Source organism: Ceratotherium simum, chromosome 5 (assembly GCF_057802395.1).
Source record: "Ceratotherium simum simum isolate JZ-2026a chromosome 5, ASM5780239v1, whole genome shotgun sequence".
NCBI lineage: Eukaryota > Metazoa > Chordata > Mammalia > Perissodactyla > Rhinocerotidae > Ceratotherium > Ceratotherium simum.
In genome coordinates, this window is record NC_141904.1 from 87,071,090 (window position 1) to 87,093,598 (window position 22,509).

At 51.5% G+C, this 22,509-nt stretch overlaps 1 protein-coding gene across 1 annotated transcript in view; it reads left to right on the forward strand.

The window, feature by feature from the left end:
- Positions 1 to 22,509, forward strand: part of FGD5 (FYVE, RhoGEF and PH domain containing 5) — a 117,714-nt gene that overhangs the window by 41,282 nt on the left and 53,923 nt on the right. Inside the window, 1 exon segment of the mRNA XM_004442430.3 lies at positions 9,018 to 9,150. Within this exon segment, the coding sequence (XP_004442487.3) occupies positions 9,018 to 9,150 (133 nt within the window).

A 22,509-nucleotide genomic window follows, 5' to 3' on the forward strand; every position in this document is an offset into this window, starting at 1 on the left:
GTGTGCCGGGCCCTGGGCCATGTGTGCAGGGACAGAGAGAGGCCCTCACTGACAGGCTGATGGAAGTCAGATAAATGAGCTGGGGCAGGACACTTGTTCCACACATATTTGTTGAGCACCTACTGTGTGCTCATGGAGGACACAAATGCATAGCAAACCTCTGAGTCCCATCCTCAGTCCTGTGATTGATGGGGAGCTAATACGGGAGCGTAGATAACTGCAGTCACAAAATGTAGACCATGGTGGGAGCCCCTTCCAGCTGGAGAGATGGAGGCTTCCTGGAAGAGGTGGTGTGTGGGTAGACCTTGGGGGGCAAGTAGAGGGGTAGGCAGGCAGGAATTCTGGAACAGCCTTGGAAGAGGCACAGAGATGGGGAGGCACAGAGATGGGAAGGTACAGAGATGTGCATGGGCCAGTGAGTTGGTGGTTTGGCTGTATATGATGGTTGACAATGCCAGAGAGGTGGCAGGAATCACTAGGACAAAATTCCTCCGCTTCGCAAGGGGCCGCTTTGGATATAGCATCCCAGAACATCACAGAGGGAAGGGTCTTCCGAGTCCTCTAACTCTCTTATTTTATAGGTGAGGAAACTGAGGCCCAGAGAGAGGTAGGGGTCCACCTGGTGTCACACAGCAAGCTGGTGGCAGAGGTGGGACTAGAACCCAGGTCTGGAAGACCTTGAGGAGCTCTGCCTGATTCATTCAGCCCTGGCCTTGAGCTCAAACTGATTGTAGCAAATGAAACCGCCAGGCACTGTGCTGAGCAGTCCATCTGCCTCATTCCTGTACATCAGCTCATAAACTCATCTCATAAACAGATGAGGAAACTGAGGCAGGGAGGTTAAGCAACTGACCGAGGGTCATTGGGCTGCCAAGTAGCAGCTGGGTCCTGACCTCAGGAGGTGGAATTTCAACCCATGTCCCCTGTATCATTATCCTCTCCTGTGTTCCCAGACATGGCCAAAATGCTAGGGCCAGTGGTCAAAGCGAGGCCAGGCCCACATGCCAGCAGTGCGGCTACTGCCAAGGCCAGAAAAGCAGGACTCTTCCTCTGCAGCCTGCATCGGGCCCCCAGTTGCATAAGGCAGTTACTGTTTCCCGAAGTAGAACCTGAGGGACCACTACACTGGGTTTGGGGCTCTGGCTTACGATGTTTCGTATATGTTACCTCTTTATATTAGTCTATCATTTTGTGAGGATTCTGAAGATCTTCTAATAATAATTTTTTTTCCTTAGACCCCTGAACCTCAATTGGTCATCTGAAAAGAATGCCTTCCTACTTAGAATTATGTTTCTCTTTGGCTAGGAAAAGCAGTAGTGTTTGCTTGGGGTGGGAGGAAGCTGACCTGGAATCAAGGAAGACAGAGTTCCTTGGAATCCCCATAAAACCACTTCAAACCCACTAGGATGGCTAAAATAAAAAAGACAGACAATAATAAGTGCTGACAAGGGTGCGGGGAAATTGGAACCCTCAACACTGCCAGTGGGAATGTAAAATGATGCAGCACTATGGAAAACAGTCTGGCAGTTCCTCAAAATGTTAATCAAAAGAGTTACCCTATAACTCAGCAATTCCGTTCCTAGCTATATACCCAAGAGAAATGAAAACACATGTCCACACAAAGACTTGTACATGAATGTTCATAGTAGCGTTATTGATAATAGCCAAAAAGTGGAAACAAGCCATATGTTTATCAACAGGTGAATGGTTAAAATGTGATACAACCATGCAGTGGAATATTATTTGGCCATAAAAAGGAATGAAGTGCTGATACGTGCTATTACATGGATGAACCTTGACAACATGATGCTGAGTGAAAGAAGCCAGACACAAAAGGCCACATATTATATGATTCCATTTATATGAAATGTCTAGATTAGGCAAATCTTTAGAGACAGAAAGTAGATTAGTGGCTTCCAGGGATTGGGGGGAGGGAGGAACGTGACTGACTGCTAAAAGGTATGGAGTTTCTTTTTGGGTTGATGAAAATGTTCTAAAATTAGATGGTGGTGATGGTTGCACAACTCTGTGAATATACTAAAAAGCAATGAATTGCACACTTTAAAAGGATAAATTTTATGGTATGTGAATTATATCTCAAGCTGTTATAACAAGAAAACAAATCCCTGTAAAACCAATGACACTGTGTTTTAAGAGGAGGGGTGGGGTTGTCACAGGTCAGAGAGCAAGGATGTACTTCTGTTTTTACTTAGTGAAAGTGGAAATTGAGTTTTAGAGAAGCCTCTCCTTCCATCGTGTTTCTGGGAACCATTACGAACACTATCCCTTGGCTGACCCTGGGTGCGGGGTGTGTTCCCTCCAAGAGGGAACGAAGCAGAGCCTCACTCCAGAAGTGAGGAGGCTGCAGGCAGGCAGCTGCTCTCAGAGCCTGGCCCCCAGGCCACAGGATACGTGCAGTCTGGTCTCCACTCGCGGTTTCACATCTCTGGGTGTTTTGTTTCTCCGCCTCCATTTTACAGATGTGGAAACTGAGGCCCACCAGGGCGGTCACATAGCCCAGATCGTGCAGTGGGTTGGTGGTGAATCTGGGACTCCCAAGTCTCTGACCCCCATCCTCTTGGGCTCTTTCCACTCTATCAGATTGAAGGTTCTAGTTACAGTGCAGATGATATCTGTATCTTTGAAAACCTCAGTGTCCCTTTGAGAGTGGGGAGGCATCAGTTTTGAGTGACAAGGAAGTATCAGCAGGAGGTGCCACCTGGGGAAGGCCTGGAGGGATCCTTTGAGTGAACTCCGAAGGTGCCAGGGGATTGGGAGTATGGGAAGTAGGCAAAGGACAGGACTGAATGTCTGAGGGTTTGGAAATCTCTGATTTTGTACCCAGCCCTCCCCTCCATCCACTTCCAAGATCTTCCAACTGCTCTGCTAATTAGGATAGTCATATTCGCCGAAGCAGCCATCCTGCCTCCTCCATCTCAAACTTTCCAGCTCTCAGAGAGCTCCACCTTGAAGCCCCCTGCCCCTCCCCGCTGAGCTGGCAGGCTTCAGAAAGGCCCCAGCCTATCTCAGAGGAGCCAAAGGATGTCACATATGCAATCTGGCCTCCTTCACGCGCACCACACAGCAAGGATGGAGCTCAGGGACAGAGCGCCCGCTGAGAGGTTCCCCGTGGGGGAGGTGTTCCTTTTTTGTGAGTTACTGGGCCATTTTGGCTGTGCTCGGGGTTATGGCTCCCAGCGAGTGTCACATAGGACAGGATTTAATGGGCAGCGTTGGACAGCCCTGGGGACGAGTTACAGAGTGCTCATCCCCCCACGTGGACGCACGTGTCCTTTTACGACTCTCGGCTGCTGGCAAGGACTGTGCTCCTTTGGAGGGTCGTTTAAGGTAACGAGCTCTGGGCAGCTATAATTGATGTTCTCTTTAAAGCACAAGTCAACCCAGAGGGAGGACAGCTCCGTGGAGACTAGTCTGGGGCTTTAGAACTTGGCCTTTCTGCAGGCCTTTCTGGGCTGGCCAGAAAGGACCTACTGCATGCCAGGCAATGGCTGCTTTCACCATCGTGCTCTCATTTAGTCTCACAATGAACCTACATAGTCATCCCCGCTTTACAAATAAGAAACAGAGAGGTTGGGTGCCTGGCGTGAGGTCACACAGTGACTCTCTTCTGTCTGTTGCCAAAGTTCTAGGCCACTTGGTCTCCAGACTTACAGGGCTGACTGCCTGGCCCTTATGCCTGTCTTCCCTGGCATGTTTCATCACCCCTGATTTAAAGATTTTAAGATTGAAAAAAACAAAAACCTGAGGCATGGAAAAGTTGAGTAACTTGCTTGAAGTGGTAGAGCTGGGATTCACAACAGTCTGACTTCAGAGTCCACCCTCTTACCTAGCACTTTGCACTGTGCTTTCTTTGAGGCCAGAGAGAGTGCTTTAGTCATCTTTCTTCCTCCACGTGTTAGCTCCTTGAAGTAGGTGCTGATCCATATTTGTTGAATAGATGAGTGAGGGAATGGGTGGCTGGAAGGATGGATGATTGGATGGCTGGATAGCTGGGTGGGTAGATGGAAGGATGGGTGGGTGGATGGAGGCATGGATGGGTGAGGGGATGGGTAGTTGGATAGATGAATGGGTGGGTGGATGGAGGGAGTAGAGGAGGGAGGGAGAGATGGGTGGGTGAGTGGATGGATAGGTGAGTGGATGAAAGAGTATATAGATGGGTAGGTGGTTGGGTTAGATGGCTTTCTCATATGCAGCATATTGGTGTGTTCACAGAAGCTGTTTGGAGACACCACCTCACTTAGTTATGATTATAATGGGTGTCTTGACTAGAGAGGCCATAGAACAAAGACAATCACTGTTTGCTTACCACTGTATTACCAGTACCTACAGCACAGAGTCTGGAGCACAGAGGGCTCTTAATAGGTGGGTTTCTTTTTTTCTTTTGTGAGGAAGGTTAGCCCTGACCTAACATCTGTTGCCAATCCTCCTCTTTTTGCTGAGGAAGATTGGCCCTGGGCTAACATCTGTGCCCATCTTCCTCTACTTTATATGGGATGCTTGCCACAGCATGGCCTGATAAGCCATGCGTAGATCTGCGTCCAGGATCTGAACCTGCGAACCCTGGGCCACCAAAGCAGAGTGCATGACCTCAACCACCACGCCACTGGGCAGGCCCCTTAATAGGTATTTTTTGAATGACTGAAAAGCCAAGAGACAGGTAATAGATAGCCAAAAATATAGCCTTGTAGCCATCCTTAGACCGTCCTGTATGAAGGACCCATCTCAGAGGTTTATGTTGACAGACTGGGGAAATGGATGCAATGTGCAAGTGTTCCCAGTCTGTTTCCCCAGGGGAAGAAGTGGTCACTCACCCAGGACACAAGTTCTTCCAGGGCCTGTCAGAGCATTTGGGCAGAAGTTGTTAATAAAACATTTCTTGGAGGTCTTTCCTTCCCCTGTATTTGAAGATCAGCCTGGTAGCAAATATCAAGGATCTGTAGGGTCAGCTCTGTTGACACTTGTGGTCTTAGAATATTTTAATTTGCTAATGTAACTAATGACTTCTGTCTAGGATAAGGTCTGTCGCTACAGCTTTCGTTGAATCTGCAAAGGCACTGGATTATTCTTGCTCTTTTATGTTGTGAAAGCATGTTTTTAATGGCAATTTACCCCCATTTGTTGTGCTCGCAGCCACTAAATAGGACATTGAAATAAATGAGCCAGAAATATCATCAGAGCACCGGAACTCTTGTCTCCTGACTTCCATTTTAGTGATCTTTCCAGAAAACAGAAGTCGGAGGAAGAAGTAGATTAAAAAGAGCATGGGCCCCGTTTCTGGCCAAAGCTGAGGTTGTATTGAGGACAGACGGTTGGGGGGTCAGAGGTGACTGGGTTTATCTCTGGGACGTCTGGGCATCTCCGATGGTGAACAAGATCATTGGAGTCAACGTTATAGATTAGTTCAAACTATAGATTTTGAAGTGTTATGAGAATACACAGTGACTTCACAGGTATTATTCCTTAGGGGGTGACCATAGTAGGGAGCAGATGTTAAAAATGAGTTGCCTTATAGACAGCAATAGGTAAATAATAGACTATCTGTATGCAGGTAGGGCCGAGCTGGTGATGAAGAGAGCTAACATTTATCAAGTTATGATGTGTTGGGCACTGTTCTAAGTGTTGTGTGTTATTTAACTCATTGAATCCTCCCAACAGCTCAGTGAATTAGGTACCACTGAGACTGGGAGAGGTTAAATATGGCCAGTAAATGGCAGAGCCAGATCTGAACCCGGACAGTCTGACTCGGGAGTGTAAGCTCTAATCTCTGCACTTGGCCGCTTCTTGAAAATAAAATAATAGCACAACAACAAAACCAAAGCCCCCTTTTGCCCTTGCAACCTGAGACCTGGCTCCACTCGTCAGTGCACTGAGGGAACCTGACAGGGCTCTGTTTTCATGTCTCTGCAACGGGATCACGCATAGGGAGAGGCGTCTTCTCAGGCCATGGGTGTTGGCCCAGATTTGCCACGTGACCTTGAGCCAGCTGCTCCCCCTCTCTGGGGGTTTGGCTTCCATGAGCTCTCGCCCCAGTGTCACCCACGACTCTGGTCTGTGGAATCCCACCCTCTGCTTGGCTTGAAGCAGAGCCCCCGGTTCCGTGATGCCCGGCAGCATCTGATGCTGGGGAGACTTCCTGCGGCATCAGGGCCTGAGGACACCCAGCTTCCCACACCCCAGATCGAGCAGAGCCTTGCCGATGGCTGAGCCGTTGGGGCCACATCCCACCAGCGCTGGAATATCCGTGAACAGTTTAAGCAAAAGGGTGACACGAGGAGGTTGGGTTTCGAGAAGGTCCTTCTGGAGGCTGGGTGGAGAACAGATTGGAGGGCAGTCAGGAATGGGAGAGAAGAGGAAGGCAGCTGTTACGGATGTCCAGGCAAGAGATGGCTTGGACCACAGAGGCTGTGGTAGAGATGCGAGTGGAGTCGGGAGATATGTAAAGGTAGATTGGGGAAGGGTTTAATGCTTCAGTAGCGGCTGGCTATGCACGGAGATGCCCACGTTTCTGGCTTGCTGCCTGGGAGGATGGTGACGCCCTTCACCCAGTGGGAGGCTTGGCTGGGAATCCTTTCCTCCTTCACAGCACATTCTAGGAAAGGCCTGGCACATACTCCTTTTCCTTGGTGAGGAGGAGGAGTGGTCCAGGGGCACAGTTAACTGCTCCGTCCCTCAGCATTGCTGGTTATCCTGACAGCGGTAATGGGCTCCTTTTGGGGCCCGAGGTGGCCATTCCTCCTGGAGGGAGAACAGGCTCTGCTCCCTGTCTGCTGGACACATGGCTGCAAATTGATGCCAGTGGCTGTGGAAGGAGGGGAGCTGGAGCTCAGGGAGACTGATCCATGCAGTCACTTCCTTGAACATGGTTCTGAGCTCGCTGAGCATGTGTGGTGTTCCTGACCCTGAGGCTGGGGACAGCTCCGTAGAGGAGGGAACTGGTGGCCCCTAAGGGGTGGTGATGGGGAGTGAAGGAGGTGTAGGGTGGTCCTGGGAGGGGAGGCCCTAGCACGCCTTTGTCCACCTCGGTGGTATACGGCTCGTCACAGAATACGTCGTTTGCTCTCATAGTTTGAAAGAAAAGGCCAACAAGATAATTTTTGAAAAGGAAGAAGGAGGAGGTCTGACCAGAAGCGTAGCCAGTTGGAGAGTAGAGTGGATCTTGGCTCAGCCTGGGGTGTAGGGTCAAGGCTCAGCCTGGGTCAGGACTCAGTTTGTGCCTCTGCACACAGATTACACAGCTACAACCCGCCCGCACCCCCCATACATTATGTCAGGGAAGCCCAGGCAGGAACAGGCCCCACCATCACAGGCCACCTTGTCCCTGATCTCTCTGGCCTCAGGGCCCCCATGTGGACCAGGGGATGCCCATCCTGCTCTTGTTTCTTGGGCTCCCAGTGTTCTGGGGATAGATATCCAGGGTTCTGGCTCCTGCGATGGTTGAGAAGGAGCTCCAGGATGGATCCCTAGCTCAGATGTAACCTAAGGCTCAGTTTCCCCTCTCCTGATGTCCCCCTCCCCAGCCATGCTTCCCCCTCGCTGGACCAGGGCCTGAGGCAGGGGGTGCCCCCTGCCTGCGTAAGGCCTGGGCTAGGAGCCCCAGCCACTCCAGTAAGTGGATGCTCCCTTCTCTCCTCCCACCCATCCGTCCGTCCTTCCAGCGTCTCATCCTCGCATTCCCAAGGGCAGGAATAAGCATATAATAAGAATTTAGTAAGACCAGATGCCTGGATTTTGAGTATGAGAGAAGTTTTGTGAGAACTCATCTGGGACCACATTGCCAATGGCATGAGGGAGCCATTGAAGGTTTTTGAGTAGGAGAGGAGCATGGCCCAATCTCGATGGCAGAACAATGACTCTGTTGTGTGGAGGGGGAGGCTGGGAGCAGGGAGCAGAGCAAGGAAGCTGTTGTGATTGGGCCAGAGCCTCCTCTGTGGGGATGGTTTAGAAGTCAGAGAGAGGAGGCTGCTTCTGCTCCAGGTTAGTTTGTGTCACACGCCAAGCTCTTTGCTGCCTCAGTGCCTTTACACATGCTGCTTCTCTACCTGGAGCACTTCCCCATGCTGTCAAAAGGCTCCTTCTCCTCCTTCTGGTCTCAGCCTCAGAGAAATCCTCCATCACCTATCTAAACAGTTCCCCCTTGTTATTGTTTGTGAGGGCACCTCCTTCTCCTTCACTTATCACAATTTATGATCATGTATTAGTTGTTCCCTTTCTGAGGACAGGGACCATATCTGCTTTATTCACCAGTGTTTTGCCCACTGCCCAGCCCTGTGCCTGGCCTAAAACAGGGAGTCAATAAATATTTACTGAATGTGTGTATAAATTCTTTAATTAATTAATGGCAATGCCTGCATAATGGTCATAGTTACATAGATATAAGATTGTTATCACACCTTTCTAAGCATTGACCTCACAGCATCTGCCAAGAAACTGTGATAGGAATCATTATCCCCAAGTAGCCTAGGTGGAAACCGATACCCTGAGTTGTGTTTTGTCCGTGATGTAGCTGATGGCAAGGCTGGGACTAGGGGCTAGACTCTGTCTACCATATCATTGCATCCCTTCTTCAGGCCCAGAGGACACGGCCGCCTTGAGGACTACCCCTGCTGTCTGACCAGGGCAGTCCAGACTGCCAGACCAGTCAGATTGAACATCTCTTGTCCTCGTAGTAATTATTTGTACCTTCCTTCAGCATCACAGCCTGCTCATATCCAGCAGGGAGATGAGTCTGTCTTAGACAGCATGTGTAAAAGCACTGAGGTGGCAAAGAGCTTGGCATGGTTAGGGAACTAAAAGAAGGCCAGCATAGCTGGAGTGGGGGCAGGTAGGGAGGTTTGTGCCTGGGTCTCGTTCATTTCTGGGACCCCATGGAGGGCACAGAGCTTTGCACACAGAGCGCTCGTTAATGGCTCATGGCATGAATAGGACCCCTGGCCTGGTCACTTTGCCTGTGCTGGACAGGGAGCTCTAACCTTCTCTCTCCTCTACTCTGACCCCAGCGCCTACACAGAGCCCTACAAGGTCTGTCCCATCTCGGCGGCAGTCCCCAAAGAGGACCTCACCTCGGATGAAGAGCAGGGAAGCTCGGAGGAGGAGGACAGTGCTCCAAGAGACCCCAGCCTCACGCACAAGGTAGGGCACCCCATCCCAGGGGAGGGGCTGTGGGATGTGGGGGGTCAGAGATGTGACAGTGGAGAGAGCATGGTAAAGGGTCCACTCCGTCCCCTCTTGTGCGGAAGGACCTGTTTGCAAACCTCTGGCCCCAAGCTGGACACAGAGGCTCAGTGACAGAACAGCTGGGGCTGTGGCTTTGACGCACGGCAGACATGGGTCCTGCGTTGGGGATGCAAGGGTGACTGCTCCTCATGGTGTCCTCTTGGGTCTGAGGAAGTCCGGGGCCTCCCAGAGCCTTTGGGGATGAAGTGGAGTAGAGCTGCCTGATTTGAATCAAGACAGACCTGGATTCTAATGACCCTGGGCACCTGGGCCTCAGTTTCCTCATCTGTGAGGTGGGAATCGTGAGAGTGAGATGAGTTAAGGGATACGAGTGAGATGAGTTAACTGAAAACAGTTTTAGAATGAAACTTGGTTTCCCCATGCCCTGCAGTGATGCTCTGAGGGGGTGGGGCTGAGGGAAGGGCTGTTATCTGTGTGGAGGCGGGTGGTGAGTCAGGGCCCACGTCACAGTGGAGACCCAGACCTTCTCCCTGGGCACCAGGCAGTGGGGCACGGCGGTAATTATATACGCTCGCTGTTGGGTGCTCCTGGTGAGCCCACGCTTCACTTCCGTTCCCTGCCATGACCTCAGTCCTTCCACATGCCGCTTCTAGGAAACACGAGTTGTTTCCCTTTTGCAGGAACAGTCAGAGAGGTGAAGAACTTGCCCAGGGTGGCACGGCTGTTACTTGGTGTCACCTAGGAAATGTCGCGAGGTGAGAGGGCCAAGAACTGAGACCCCAGGGGGCACCACTGCTGCAGGGGAGACAGGCTAGGAAGGTTGAGACCAGCTTGAATGCTCCCCACCGCATCTCCCAGGCCCGTTCCTGTCTGCCGAGGAGCAGCTGCCTCCTACCTGACAGACCTCCTTCAGGCGCCTTGTCCTGTGTCCGTCTCCCCCTTGTCATCCTCTCCTTCGAGCCTAGGTTAGCGTGTCACACTGCTTCAAGACTCTTCATGTGGAAGCACTCAGCAGAAGTGCCTGGCACTTACCGAACATTTTATAAACCATCGTGTCTTTCATCGTGTTTTCAAACCCTTTAAAAATTCATTTGTTTCTCTGCACAGGGTTTCCACAGTTACCTGCCCAGGGCTGCGGGGATGCTGACAGGGCCTACTCACCAGGCTTCTCCTCTCCTTCTCCCTCTAGCTGCTGCTTCACCCCTGCTCAGCCCTCCCCCTTCCCTCCTCTCCCTGCTCCTCCCTCTCCAGATAGAGTGAGCTCTCTGCTGGCACTAAATGCTCCCACCTTTGTCATCTCTTATCCTCCTTACACCAACTTCAATACCATCATCCCTGTTTTACAGTCGAGGACACAGAGGTTCAGAGAGGTTAAGTAACTTGCCCAAAGCCACACTTCTGGTGATGGAAGGGGCTCCGTGTGTGTGTGTGTGTGTGTGTGTGTGTGTGTGTGTGTGTGTGTGTGTGTGTGTGTGTGTGTGTGTGTGTGTGTGTTCTCCACTGCAGTCCTGGTGGCCTCCTCTTACCTCTCCACTCCTCCCCGTCCCCCAGCGTGTGTGTGTGTGTGTGTGTGTGTGTGTGTGTGTGTGTGTGTGTGTGTGTGTTGTGTGTGTTGTGTGTCTGTGTGTGTGTGTGTTCTCCACTGCAGTCCTGGTGGCCTCCTCTTACCTCTCCACTCCTCCCCGTCCCCCAGCAAGGCACTCTTGACTCCTTGGAGGGGAGCTTTGAGCTACTGGTGCCTGTTGAGAGAGGGTTTTGGCTTTTCTGGGCATCACTGGGGTCATGGAGCCTGGGAGCAGAAAGAGAGAGTTGTCATCAGGGATTGGTCCCCACTCTGAAGCTGGGAATTGGGTCTGAGTACCAGGCCCAGAGGAGCTGAAGGGCTGACAGAGCGGGGGGCCTTGCTTGTGCAACTCGCTGTACCTCAGGGTCCCCCACTCCATGATGCTTTCCCACCATGACCGATGAGTTCCCTGTTAAACCTTTCTCTGGAACCACCTGCATCTCCTCCTCCAGCTGTCACCGCTGGCCAGTCACTTCCCATCATGGGACCTCAGCTTCCCCATCTCTAAAATGGGAGCATTAATAGCAACTGCTGGGCTGTGGGAGGGTTGAATGAGAACACAGATGCAAGAGTGCCAGCCACACAGTAGGGGCGTAGTAACTCTGTGGTTTCTGAGTCTGGGAGGCAGAGGGGCATGGGAGAACAGAGGGTCTGGCCTGCTCAGGACCAGTGTAAAGACAGGAAGTCCTAGGGCCCTGGACATTGGTGGTCATCTGGGTCAGCTTCCCAGTCTTCTGTCTCCAGGCCACTGCTTGGACGCCCCCAGGAATAAGGAGCTTGCAAGAGGCCAGGTAGTGTAGGGAATGAGAGGTTCAAACCCAGCTTTGCCACTTACTAGTTAGGTCGCTAGCAAACGGGCAATTTCTTAACCACTCTGTTCCTCAGTTTCCCCATCTGTACAATCAGGAAAACAATAGTAGTACCTGCTTCAGATTAGTTATGAGAGTAAATAAGTCTAAAGAGACTTAGAACAATGCCTGACGTACAGTGAAAGGGCACACAGAGGTCAGAGCTTTTGGTGGGACCGGGGTCCAGGACAGGGAAGCAACCTGCCCAAGGTCAAGTAGTAATAATGCCGGGGTCACGGAACTGAGGCAGCTCCTGCCTGGGACAGGCGCCCCCTATGTGTCCTGCTGGGGCCAGAGCTGGGCAGAGCCCGTGGCCAGCTGGGGTTGGGGACGGGAGCATCCTGTCATTCGAGAGCACAGTGGGAGAAGCGCGGCTCTAGACTCTTCACGGCAGGTCGGGTCACTCTCGGAGCCCAGCCTTCTCATCTGCTGATGGGACTGGGCGTCCCTGCCCTTCTCCCTCTCCTTTTTCTTTATGAGGCTTTCATGGTGTATCAAAGTGGAAATCACCTTCAAAAATGAACGTTTCATCTCACAAGGTGTGCTCTACCACGTTCTCCTCATAAAGTGTGAATCGTGACGGATGAGGGCCGCAGTCCCCTGGGGTCCTCCTTCCCAGTCCCTGTGCCCTCACGAGGGGGTGGGGTGCACAGTATGGTGTGTATCCTTCCAGGACTTTGTCCCTGTATTCACATACATATGTCATTCATTATGAGTGGAAATGATGGTATTGTTTGGGGAGTTGTTCTTTTTCCAGAAGTCAAACTGTGAGAAACCTGGGTGGCTTGGTTGGGTTCATTCACTGGTATCTTAGAGATTTTCCCACATTGGTACCTAGAGCTCTAAATTCATCTTTTTGGCCACCACGTGGCATTCTGGTTTACGGGTATGGTTTATTTTGCCATCACCTGCTGAGGGACATTTACCGAGTTTCGGATGTTTTTGCTCTGCCAGCAGCGTTGGCAGTGCGCTTGTTCACACACCTGCTTACACACACGACTTCCTCTAGGAGGGGCTTGGCGGACCCAAGAGCAGGCATGTTTTCAGTCTTCATACCTGCTGCTGGATTGACCCAAGAGGCTGTGCCAGCGCCCCTTTGCCAGCCCTCGGTATGGAGGAGCTCCCCAGGCCCTGGGCCTCAGTGCAGATGGAGGGGAGACTTCCAGAGTGAGCAGTCTTTCCTGGCTCCTTTTTGCCATAGAAGTTTTGGTGGGGCGGGAAGTGGGGAGAAGGAGCATTTACTTCTTATTCTTTTGTCTTCCGCTATCTCTGAAAATTCTGTTTCTCCAACCAGCAAAGCTGGCTCCTCTCTGTGCTCCCGTCCCATCACGAGGAAGTGGGAGCCAGATTGCCCGTCTCCATCCTTCTCAGAGGAGCAGACCTAGAGAAGGCGTGCGTGATGGGTACAACTGCCTCCCGGGCCTCAGGAGGCATGTTTGGGGCTGTGGTGGGGCACGCCCCTTCTTACAGTTGATATGGTTTATGTAAAAATACATAAACGGTAGTGAGCTCCACCCTTCCCAGATGTTTTGGGGTGATCAAGTCAGGAGGGGAGAGATTTTTGGAGCGGAAATGGAGGCTGAGCCCAGCTGGGCCACCCACGTGTCTGACCTCTCCCTCTCTCCCACTCGCAGACGCACAAAGGGTGTGGGTTGAAGGAAAGAGGGGGCAAAAAAGGAGGAGCGAGAAGGACTTGAAACAGACCTGGCTGTGAAAGAGGACATTCACGGCTGGCTGGCAGGTCACCCCTCCCAGACAATGAGCCCGATTTTCAGAGGAACGGGGACTTCTCAAGCTAGATACCAGCTCCCCCAAGACCAGCCCAGGAGGTGGCAGCCCCTCCCAGCTACCTCCTCCCTCACCTGAGTCCCGCTGTCACCGCGTGTCCTGGACGGGTCCACCCCTGAGCCCAGGCAGAAGTTCGCCCTGTCCTCTGGAACAGACCCGTCCTGCCATCATGCCCGCCCTGGCCCCCGCCACGCGGGTCATCTCCTCCCTGGCTGCACCCGAGGTCAGTTGGCCTGGCCTGGGCCTCCTTGCTGACCTCGTGCCCCCGGGCCTTATGCCTGTGGCCTCGCCCTGACCGTCTGCCTAGGTTATAGGGTCCACTTGAACCCTGGTTCTTTCTACTGGGCTAGTCCCCAGCCTGGGTGAAGTGTCACCACGTGCTGTCTGTGCCGGAGGCTTCTGGACCCACGTGTACAGTCCTGCACATTGCCCCTCCACGTGTGCTTACTCCTAGTCCCGGGGAGGCCGCTCTCAACCAGCATCAGCTTCCTCGGGCTGCCGCCCCGTCTCCTTCCCAGAAAACAGCCTCGCCTGCTGTGGACCATGCACTCCCTCCTGTCTGCATCTCCTCTCTCCCTCACTCAGTTCCTCCTCGTTCCTTCTCCGGCAACAGAAGTTTATTCATTTACTTACTAAGTACTCGGCACCTGCTCTATGCCAGACACCCCTCTAGGGGCTGAAGATCCAGCAGGTCAGACCGGGCGCCCCCGCCGTGGTGGAGTTTCCGATCCAGAGAAGGAGAGGAACCGTCAGCCAGGAAACTCAAAGGTGGCGTAGGGGGTGAAAGTGCCGTAAGCAGCGAACAAACAGACAAACCACGGTGTGGGGGACGGAGCCCAGGGGGGAGAGGGCGAGACAGACAGCGAGGCTGGAGAAGCGCTTTTTTCTTTTCAATTTTTAAAAATTGTGTTAAAATACATGTAACGTAAAATCCACCATCTTAATCGTTTTTAAGTGTACAGTTTAGTGGCATTAAGTACATTCACGTTGTTGCAGCCGTCCCCGCCATCCATCTCCAGAACTTTTTCACCTTCCCAAACTGAAACTCTGTCCTCATCAAACACAACTCCCCATTCCCCCTCCCCCAGCTCCTGGCACCCACCGTTCTACTTTCTGTCTCTATGATTTTGACTTCTCTAGGGACCTCAGATGAGTGGAATCATACAGTATCCGTCCTTTATTGATTGACATGTTCTCAAGGTTCACCCATGTTGTAGCATGTGTTGGAATTTCCTTCCTTTTTAAGGCTGAATAATATTCCATTGTATGGATAGACCACATTTTGTTTATCCACTCATCCATTGGGTTGTTTCCACCTCTTACTGTGAATAATGCTGCTACGAGCATGGGTGTACAGATGCTGCTTTCAATTCTTTGGGGTATATATCCAGAAGTGGAATTGCTAGATCTTTTGGTAGTTCTACTTTTAATTTTTTGAGGAACCACCATACCGTTTTCCAGAGTGGCTGAGCCATTTTATGTTCCCACCAACTATGCACAAGGGTTCTAATTTCTCAGGGAAGGCCTTTCTGATGAGGAGGAAACCCTTGAGCAGGTTGCTGAATACTGTGAGGGAGCAAGAGATGGGAAGGTCTAGGGATAGAGCATTCCAGGCAGAGAATAGCAGTGCAAAGGCATTAAGGTAGGAATGAGCTTTGAGAGCTGGAAGACTAGAAGGTCAGTTTGGCGGGAGCAAAGGAGGAGATGGGCAGGAGAGGTTCTGTGGGACTTCCCTCAGCCCACAAACATATGCGAGTCTTCCCCACTCTTCCGCCTCCCTCGCTGCTGTCACTCACTCTGCACAACCCTCCCTGGCCTCCGAGAGCTGGGCCCTCTCCACGCTGTCCACCTCAGCTCTGGTGGTCTTCCCGCCTTGGGAGCTCCCTCTGCCCTGGGGTTTGCTGGCTCCGTCCTCTCCTGGTTCTCTCCCTACTTCTCCGACCACCCCACTCTGCCTACGCCTCCACGTGAGGCGTTTATTCCCAAGGCCCGAGCTCCTCCAGCCCTGCCTCTCGTTTGTGTCCTCTGCTCGGGCAGCCCGCTCCAGGCCGGCAGCCAGCCCTTCTCAGATGGCATTCCCAGAGCTGACCTTCTGCCCGACCCCTCTCTGCAACCCCACACTCGCTCCAGCTTCCAGCTGCCCTTGTGGGCCCTTCTTGGGAGCCTCACAGACACCTCAAACTCGACCCGTCCTGAGCTAAACTTGTCATTTTCCCGTCCCTGGACTGCTTCTCCTCTGTCTGCCATTCTGGTTGTTGGCACCAGATATGAAAGATTTGGCATCCCGGGCATTTCATCTTCTATCTCCGTGTCTCAATCATGGATCAGATGAAGTTCCACAGACGCCTAGGCCTTTGGCCAGGCATCATGAAGGCTCCAAAAATGAGTTCTGTCTGCTCTTTAAACCCCTCTGGGGCCTTTGCACTTGCAGTTTCCTCCATCTGAAGCACTCACTCTTCCTGCTGTTTGCACAGCTGGCTACAGGTCTCAGTTAAATGTCACCTCCTCCAAGAGGCCTCCCTGCTCGCCCTGCAGGCCTGGGTTGCAGCATTCCTGTTGATTTCCTGCCTCACGCTCAGCTCCAGCTGTGGTTTTGTTCTTTCTTTTTCTGCTCGCTTGCGTACTGGATGCCTTTCCTTGTCGGAATAGCTCCGGGAGGGCATGGACCACACTTCTCCTCCTCACAGTTGTGTCCTCAACTGCCTGACACGTCAGATAGTATTCAGTAAACATCTCTGAATACACTGATACGTAAATGAATACAGTAGACCAGTTTCTGCATTTAAGTAAGAAAAACAAACTTAGGTGCATGACAGTTTAATAAAATGAAAACCTTTGTTTGGTCCTGTATAATTTTCTTTGCACAGCGAGGGGCAGAGCTGGGAGCTTGTCCCCGGCTCCCCAGTGACCGTGCAGAGGGTGCGGCAGTTCAGCATGGTCACACAAGCCCTGGTCCAGGGCAGCACAAGTGGGGAGAAGGAGGGGTACAGACCCTCAGAACCCAGAGGGGATGGGAGAGAATAGGGGCTTGGAGGTCCAGGAGGCGTCCTGGGCACCTACATGTCTCACACCCCTTGTTCAGGGTCCTGGAGGGCTTGGGGCTGTCAGGAGCCAACAGGCTGGATGTGGGGACAGTTAGGATGCCCTGGCCCGGAGAGAGCTTGTTCCATGGCTGATTTCCCTCTCTGCTAAGTCTCAGATGTGCCCCTGGCCGCAGTTGGGGATTTAGGCCACAAGGTCACACTCACCTTTGCGTTCTCCTTCTCAACTTCTTGGCCGTCACTCTCTGTACTGAGTCTACAGCTCTGCTGCTCGGAGCTCGACATGTGGACCAGCAGCACCCCAGGCCCCACCCCAAACTCACTGAATCAGAATCCTCGTGTTAACAAGATCCCCAGCTATTCATATGCTCACTGAAGTTTGAACTCTGATCTGTATATCTCAGCCGTCCAGTCTGTCTTGAGCAACCACAGTGCCCTCAGCTCTGGGGGATGCCAGAAAAAAAGCTAATTGGGTCTACGACCATGGGGAACTTACAGTCAAGTTGGAAAACCTACCCACATGATAGTCTCTAAACTTTACATTTATCCTTTAGGCAATTTTCTGAATGTTATATCTCACAATTTAAAAACAGACAGAAACTGCCTGAGTGATGAAACAGTTGTAGGACAACCCCAGTGTGCTCATCTGTGTGAGCTAAACCCCGAGCAGTGTAAGGGTCCCAAGTCTTAAGAGGCAGGGCAGTCATGGAGGCTTCCAGGAGGAGGTGAGGCCTGAGTGCTCCTTGAAGGAGAGTAGATGTAGTTAAGTAGAAAGGAGGAAGATATACAGGAGGCAAAAATGGACAACATGAAGGCTTGGAATCCAGCCATTGACTGGCTTCTTGAGGTCATGGCTGGTCCTTTCTCGAACTAATGTGAGATGGTGAAGACAGGAAGACCGTGTCTTGTATGAGCCATGTACTGGCCTTTTCCTGCTATCGAACAGTGAGGGCTTGCCAATCACAATCATGACTACTCTCTTAGGATTCTAGAAGAGGAAAGAACTGACCTGGGCATTTAGAGATCAGTTTGTTTTTTATTGCGGTAAGAGCAATTAACATGAGATCCACCCTCTTAATGTCCATCGAGGGGTGAATGGATAAACGAAATGTGGTCTATCCATACAATGGAATATTATTCAGCCTTGAAAAGGAAGGAAATCCTGTCACATGCAACAAAATGGATGAACCTGGAGGACATTGTGCTAAGTGAAGTAAGCCAGTCTTAGAAGGACAAATACTGCCTGATTCCACTTATATGAGGAATCTAGAATAAAACAGTGAGACTCATGGAAACAGAGAGTAGAATGGTGTTTGCCAGAGGCTGGAGGGAGAGGAAAATGGGGAGTTGCTATTCAATGGGTATAAAGTCTCAGTTATGCAAAAGATGGCTTGTCTTACAGGAAGGGAAACTTAAGCTCATAGAGAGGCCATCGCTCGCTCTGGGTTATTCACAGGTTGGAGACAAAGTCAGCAGCAGAAATCAGGTTTCCTGATGCTTCATTCGGGGCAGTCCAAGATAACATGCTGCTTCTACGCATGTGTTACAAACTGCATCCAGAACCAAAGATTCTTCCAGAAGTAAACGTCTTAAACTATCTGGGTCAAACCCAGACTCACAGCAGCCTATCTTCAGAAACCAGAATAAGGCAAGGTGTCAGTGTGAACTGGGAGCCGCCCAGTCCACGGGGAGCCAGGGGGGCCTCTGTTGGGTCCCACCTTCTTCCCCACCTTGTCCTAGCAGCCTTGCCTCTCCTTTGCTGTCCTCATCATTTCTCCACTACCTGTGGGGACACAGGTGACAGCTGGGATAAAAATGAGCCGTCTCCCCCTGAGCTCCTGTCTCTGAATTTTTTAGCAGCCGTTGAAGGCTGTGCTGAGTTCTGAGGGGAACAAGGATGTCCATAACAGTGGTGCCCAGAGGAACATCGGAGACGGCGCCCTCCAGAATCTGGTGCTGCCTGCGAGCCTGGCTTCCTGGGCACCTCCTTTCTCCTGATGTGACTTCAGAGCACTCTGTCAAGCCCCCTCCCTGGGGCCCTGAGAACAGAGAAGACTCAATTGGAATATTTCCCCCCGGGCTTGAAACAGCTGTGGAAGGCAGCCCCTTCCCTCTTTCTGGATGTGATTTATTTTTTTCCCCGATGGGCTGTGTGGCTGAGGAGGCTGACAGATATGGAGCATCAGGGTGCCTGCCTTGGTACTTTGCTCCACTCCAGGTTTAGCATGTGACTTAGAGACACTTACTGAGATTGTAGGGAAGTTCTGGACACAGGGACCTACTTGCCTGAGCCAAAAAGGCCTGGAAGTAGAGAAAAAACAAGGTGAACTTAAGGAGTAAAACTGAGTTCCACGGAGCATGGAGGAAGGCAGGAGAGGTGCCTGGAAAGGGTGCCTGGAAAGGCTGAGTTACAGGCAAAGAGTGGGACTAATTTTTGCCTCAGTTTCCTCATCTGTAAAATGGAGATAATTATAATAGTACCTACCTCATAGGTTGTTGGGAGGGTTCAGTGAGGTAATACTTGTAAAAAAACTTAGAGCCATACTTAAAATGTAAGAAGTGTTCGATAGATGCTAGCTGTTATATTACTAAGTAGGTACTGTTATTATCCCTGTTTTACAGATGGGGCCCAGAGAAGAGAAATAACTTGTCCAAGGGCACAGGTATAGGAAGGGGTGGAGCCCAGGATTTGAACCCTGGTCTTCTGACCCCAGAGCACAGGCTCTCAACATCATGCTGGATGACAAGTTCTTTCTGTAAGTGATGGGGAGCCACAGGAGCCCCTCAGGGCTGCCAGTGACGGCAGGAGGTGGCCACCATGACCTAGAATGGATAGGAGTAGGTGACAGACTGGAACTCTCGATGAGCTAAGAGACAAGTTCAGCTGAGGGGGGAGGAACACTGAGGACCTTAGGTCTAAGATGGGGACCAGAAAGCCCACCACTTCAGAGGCAGGGCAGTTCTGAGTGTGGGTGGGTGCAGCAGATGTGGATGTAGGAGAAAGTCATCTGAGAAGGAGTCTCAAGGAAGCGAGGGTTACACCATGGAGAGTGGAGTGCCCAGGTGACCACAGGTGGGGGGAACAGGTGTGAACTGGGGAGGGGGAACTGAGCCAAGCACCAAGACGTCAGGACATGGGGCTTGGCTAGGAGCCGGCAGAGAAGAGGGTGAAAAGAAAGAGGTGGCTGTTTAAAGGCAGAGCAAGTGTAGACCCAGGAGGCCCACAAGCAGGGAGAGAGGTGACAGAACGGGAGCTTTAGGGGTGATTTCTTTCTCTTCTGCAGGATAGGACATTGTGGAGAAAGGTTTGTGGTCCTGAGCATACTCAGGGCCATCCTGAGGGCCAGGCCATAAAGCCTGGGAGGTTCGTTAGCCTGCTTCTCATCATCATCATCGTCATCGTCATCGTCATTGTCATCATATACAGTGACAATGATGCCTCACTCCTCTATGGCTCTTCACTGAGAATGAAGAGCTTTTCCATCCACAATTCTGTGTGATCTTTTGTGTCAGCCTCTAAAACAGTGGTTCTCAAACCTTTTGGTCTCAGACCCCTCTACCTTCTTAAAAATGATTGAGGACCCCAAAGAGTTTTTCTTTCTATGAGTTATATCTTTCAGTATTTACCACGTGAGAAAGTAACGCTGAGAAAATTTTAAACCATTTATCTTTTAATTCTTTTAAAAATAACATGTTAAATTATATGTTAACATAACGAGCATTTTTTATGAAAAATAGCTGTTTTCAAAAAAATTTAGTGAGAAGAGTGACATTGGTTTGACATTTTTGCAAATATTGTTAATGTCTGGCTCCACAGAAGACAGCTGGCTTTTCCTAGCTGCACCTGCATTCCGTCTGTTGGGGAACTGTTGTTTTGGTCGACTTCAGTGAAAATCCAGGCTCACACAGATCTGTAGTTGGAAAAGGGAGGCACAGCCAGAGGTTCTCGGACCACACCTGGAAAACTGCTCTTTTAGAAGGAGGCTAAGTACTCCCGTTTTATAGCTGGGGAAACTGAGGCTCGGAGGCAGAGGACCAGGACTCCCAGCTCTTTCTGTGACTCTTTAACTGCGAGGTCTCTACAGCAGGACACCTCTGCGACCTGCCCTGGTCCCAGAACAGCCAGCGTGAACTGGCTAGTTTGCCTGGGACCTGGGGAGGAAGTGTGGGACTGGGTGGCCCTAGGGAATGGAGGCGATAAGCTGCTTCAGCCTTAGGCAGAGGAGCCAGCGGCCCGCCTGATGTCACACCCACAGCGTCAGCCTGAGAAATGTGATAGTGTAGCCCCGGCACCCCCAGCCCCCATGCTCCTGGGAGGAACCCTGTTCCCAGAAGTCTGTCCCTGGACACTGCCGTCAACCTCAGAGTTCATTTCCTGGTTAAACAAACATCTATATTAAATGGCCCCATTGGGCAAGGCCCAGAAGCAGCTTCTGAGGAGAGCCTCTGGCACGTGGCCTGCCAGGCCTCCTTGTCGGGCTGGTGAAGACACATCCATCATCGGCAGAGTCACTGAAGCAGGACGGCCCTGTGTGTCCCACCCGGAGTCTGCCCATCTGGCAGAAGGGGCTGGGAGGGACGTGCAGAGTGGCCCGTGCCCCGACCCCACCAGAAGTCTGTCCCTGACAGTTTGGAGATTGTAAACAATGGTAATGACGACAACTCCAAAAATTTGGGTGGGGCGTGACCACTCCCCTCTGTCATCTCATCAGCTCATCCTTGCAGGGTGGGAATATTGACCCCATCTTCCAGCTGAGGAAACGGAGGCATCTGAGGGGGGCTTGCCCACAGTCACATAGCACATGTGGCCTGGCTGGGATGTGGATCTGGGCATCCTGACTTCCAGATAGTTCTCTTTCCTGTGTAGCACGGTAGGCACTGCTCTAAGGGTCGGTAATCAGAGAGAGCTGAGGCCAGAGGACTAGCGCAGGCCCCTCCTGGAGCGCTAGACATCCGCTACCAGCTTTGCATTGTACATAAAGAATAGGCGTTTCCCAGTTTAAAGAACCCGCCATGTATAGTGAGCAGAGGTGCTGTTTACTGAGTACCGACTATGCACCAGGCAAGCTGCTGAGTGCTTGGAGGTTGGAGCCAGACTGCCTGGATTTGAATCTTGGCTCTGCCACTTACTAGCAGTGACTTTGGGCAAAGTGTAGGACTTATTTGTGCCTCAGTTTTCCTCATCTATAAATTGGAGATGATGATAGTGGTACCTACCTCATAGGTTGTTGGGAGGATTCAGTGAGGTAATATGTGTAAAAAGCTTAGAGCCATACTTAGCACATATGAAGTGTTCAATAAATGCTAGCTGTTATATAAAGTAGGTACTATTATTATTATCCCTATCCATGTTTTACAGATGGGGCTCGGAGAAGAAAAATCATTTCCCAAGGGCACGGGTATAGGCAGGGGTGGAGCCCAGGATTTGAAGCCAAGCTCTGCCCCAGAGCATGGGCTCTCAGCATTGTGCTGGATGACAAGTAGGATTGGCATCACAGGCCCTGGGAGACTGGAGATCATCTTGACTCTTGTCCTCATTTTATAAGGGAAGAACCTGAGCTTCAGATCTCCTGATTCCTGGTCTTTCTCTACAGAGTAGTTCTCTTCGTGGAAGCTTGAGGACAGGGTTTTCTTAGCAGTTGAAGCCTGTCCTGGCAGAATAAGTTCTCCATTGTGAGGGTTTTGTTCATGAGGCCTGTTCACGTGTGGGACTCTGTGGGCGCCCCTGCTTGGGAAGAGTGGGCTGCCCCTGTCCACACACCCTGGGCTGTCCCTGCAATGCAGAAGGCCGATGGTGAGTCACGATTCAGTGCCCATGGGAGGGCGGGACACCAGGTGGGACTGGAGGCCTCTGCAGGCCTCAAAATTTTCCCTCCTGCCTCAGGGATGCTGTGACAGCCCACCAGAGGTGGCAGTGAGACACAGGAGGGAGACTGACCATGGGCCCAAGTTCTGCCCTGTTAGGGTGGCCTTGGGGAGACTGAAATCTCCAAAAACACTGTGCTTCTTAGCCAACAAACTATTAGGGACAAGCTAGGGAAGGGAACTCATTTATTGAGCACCTACTGTGTGT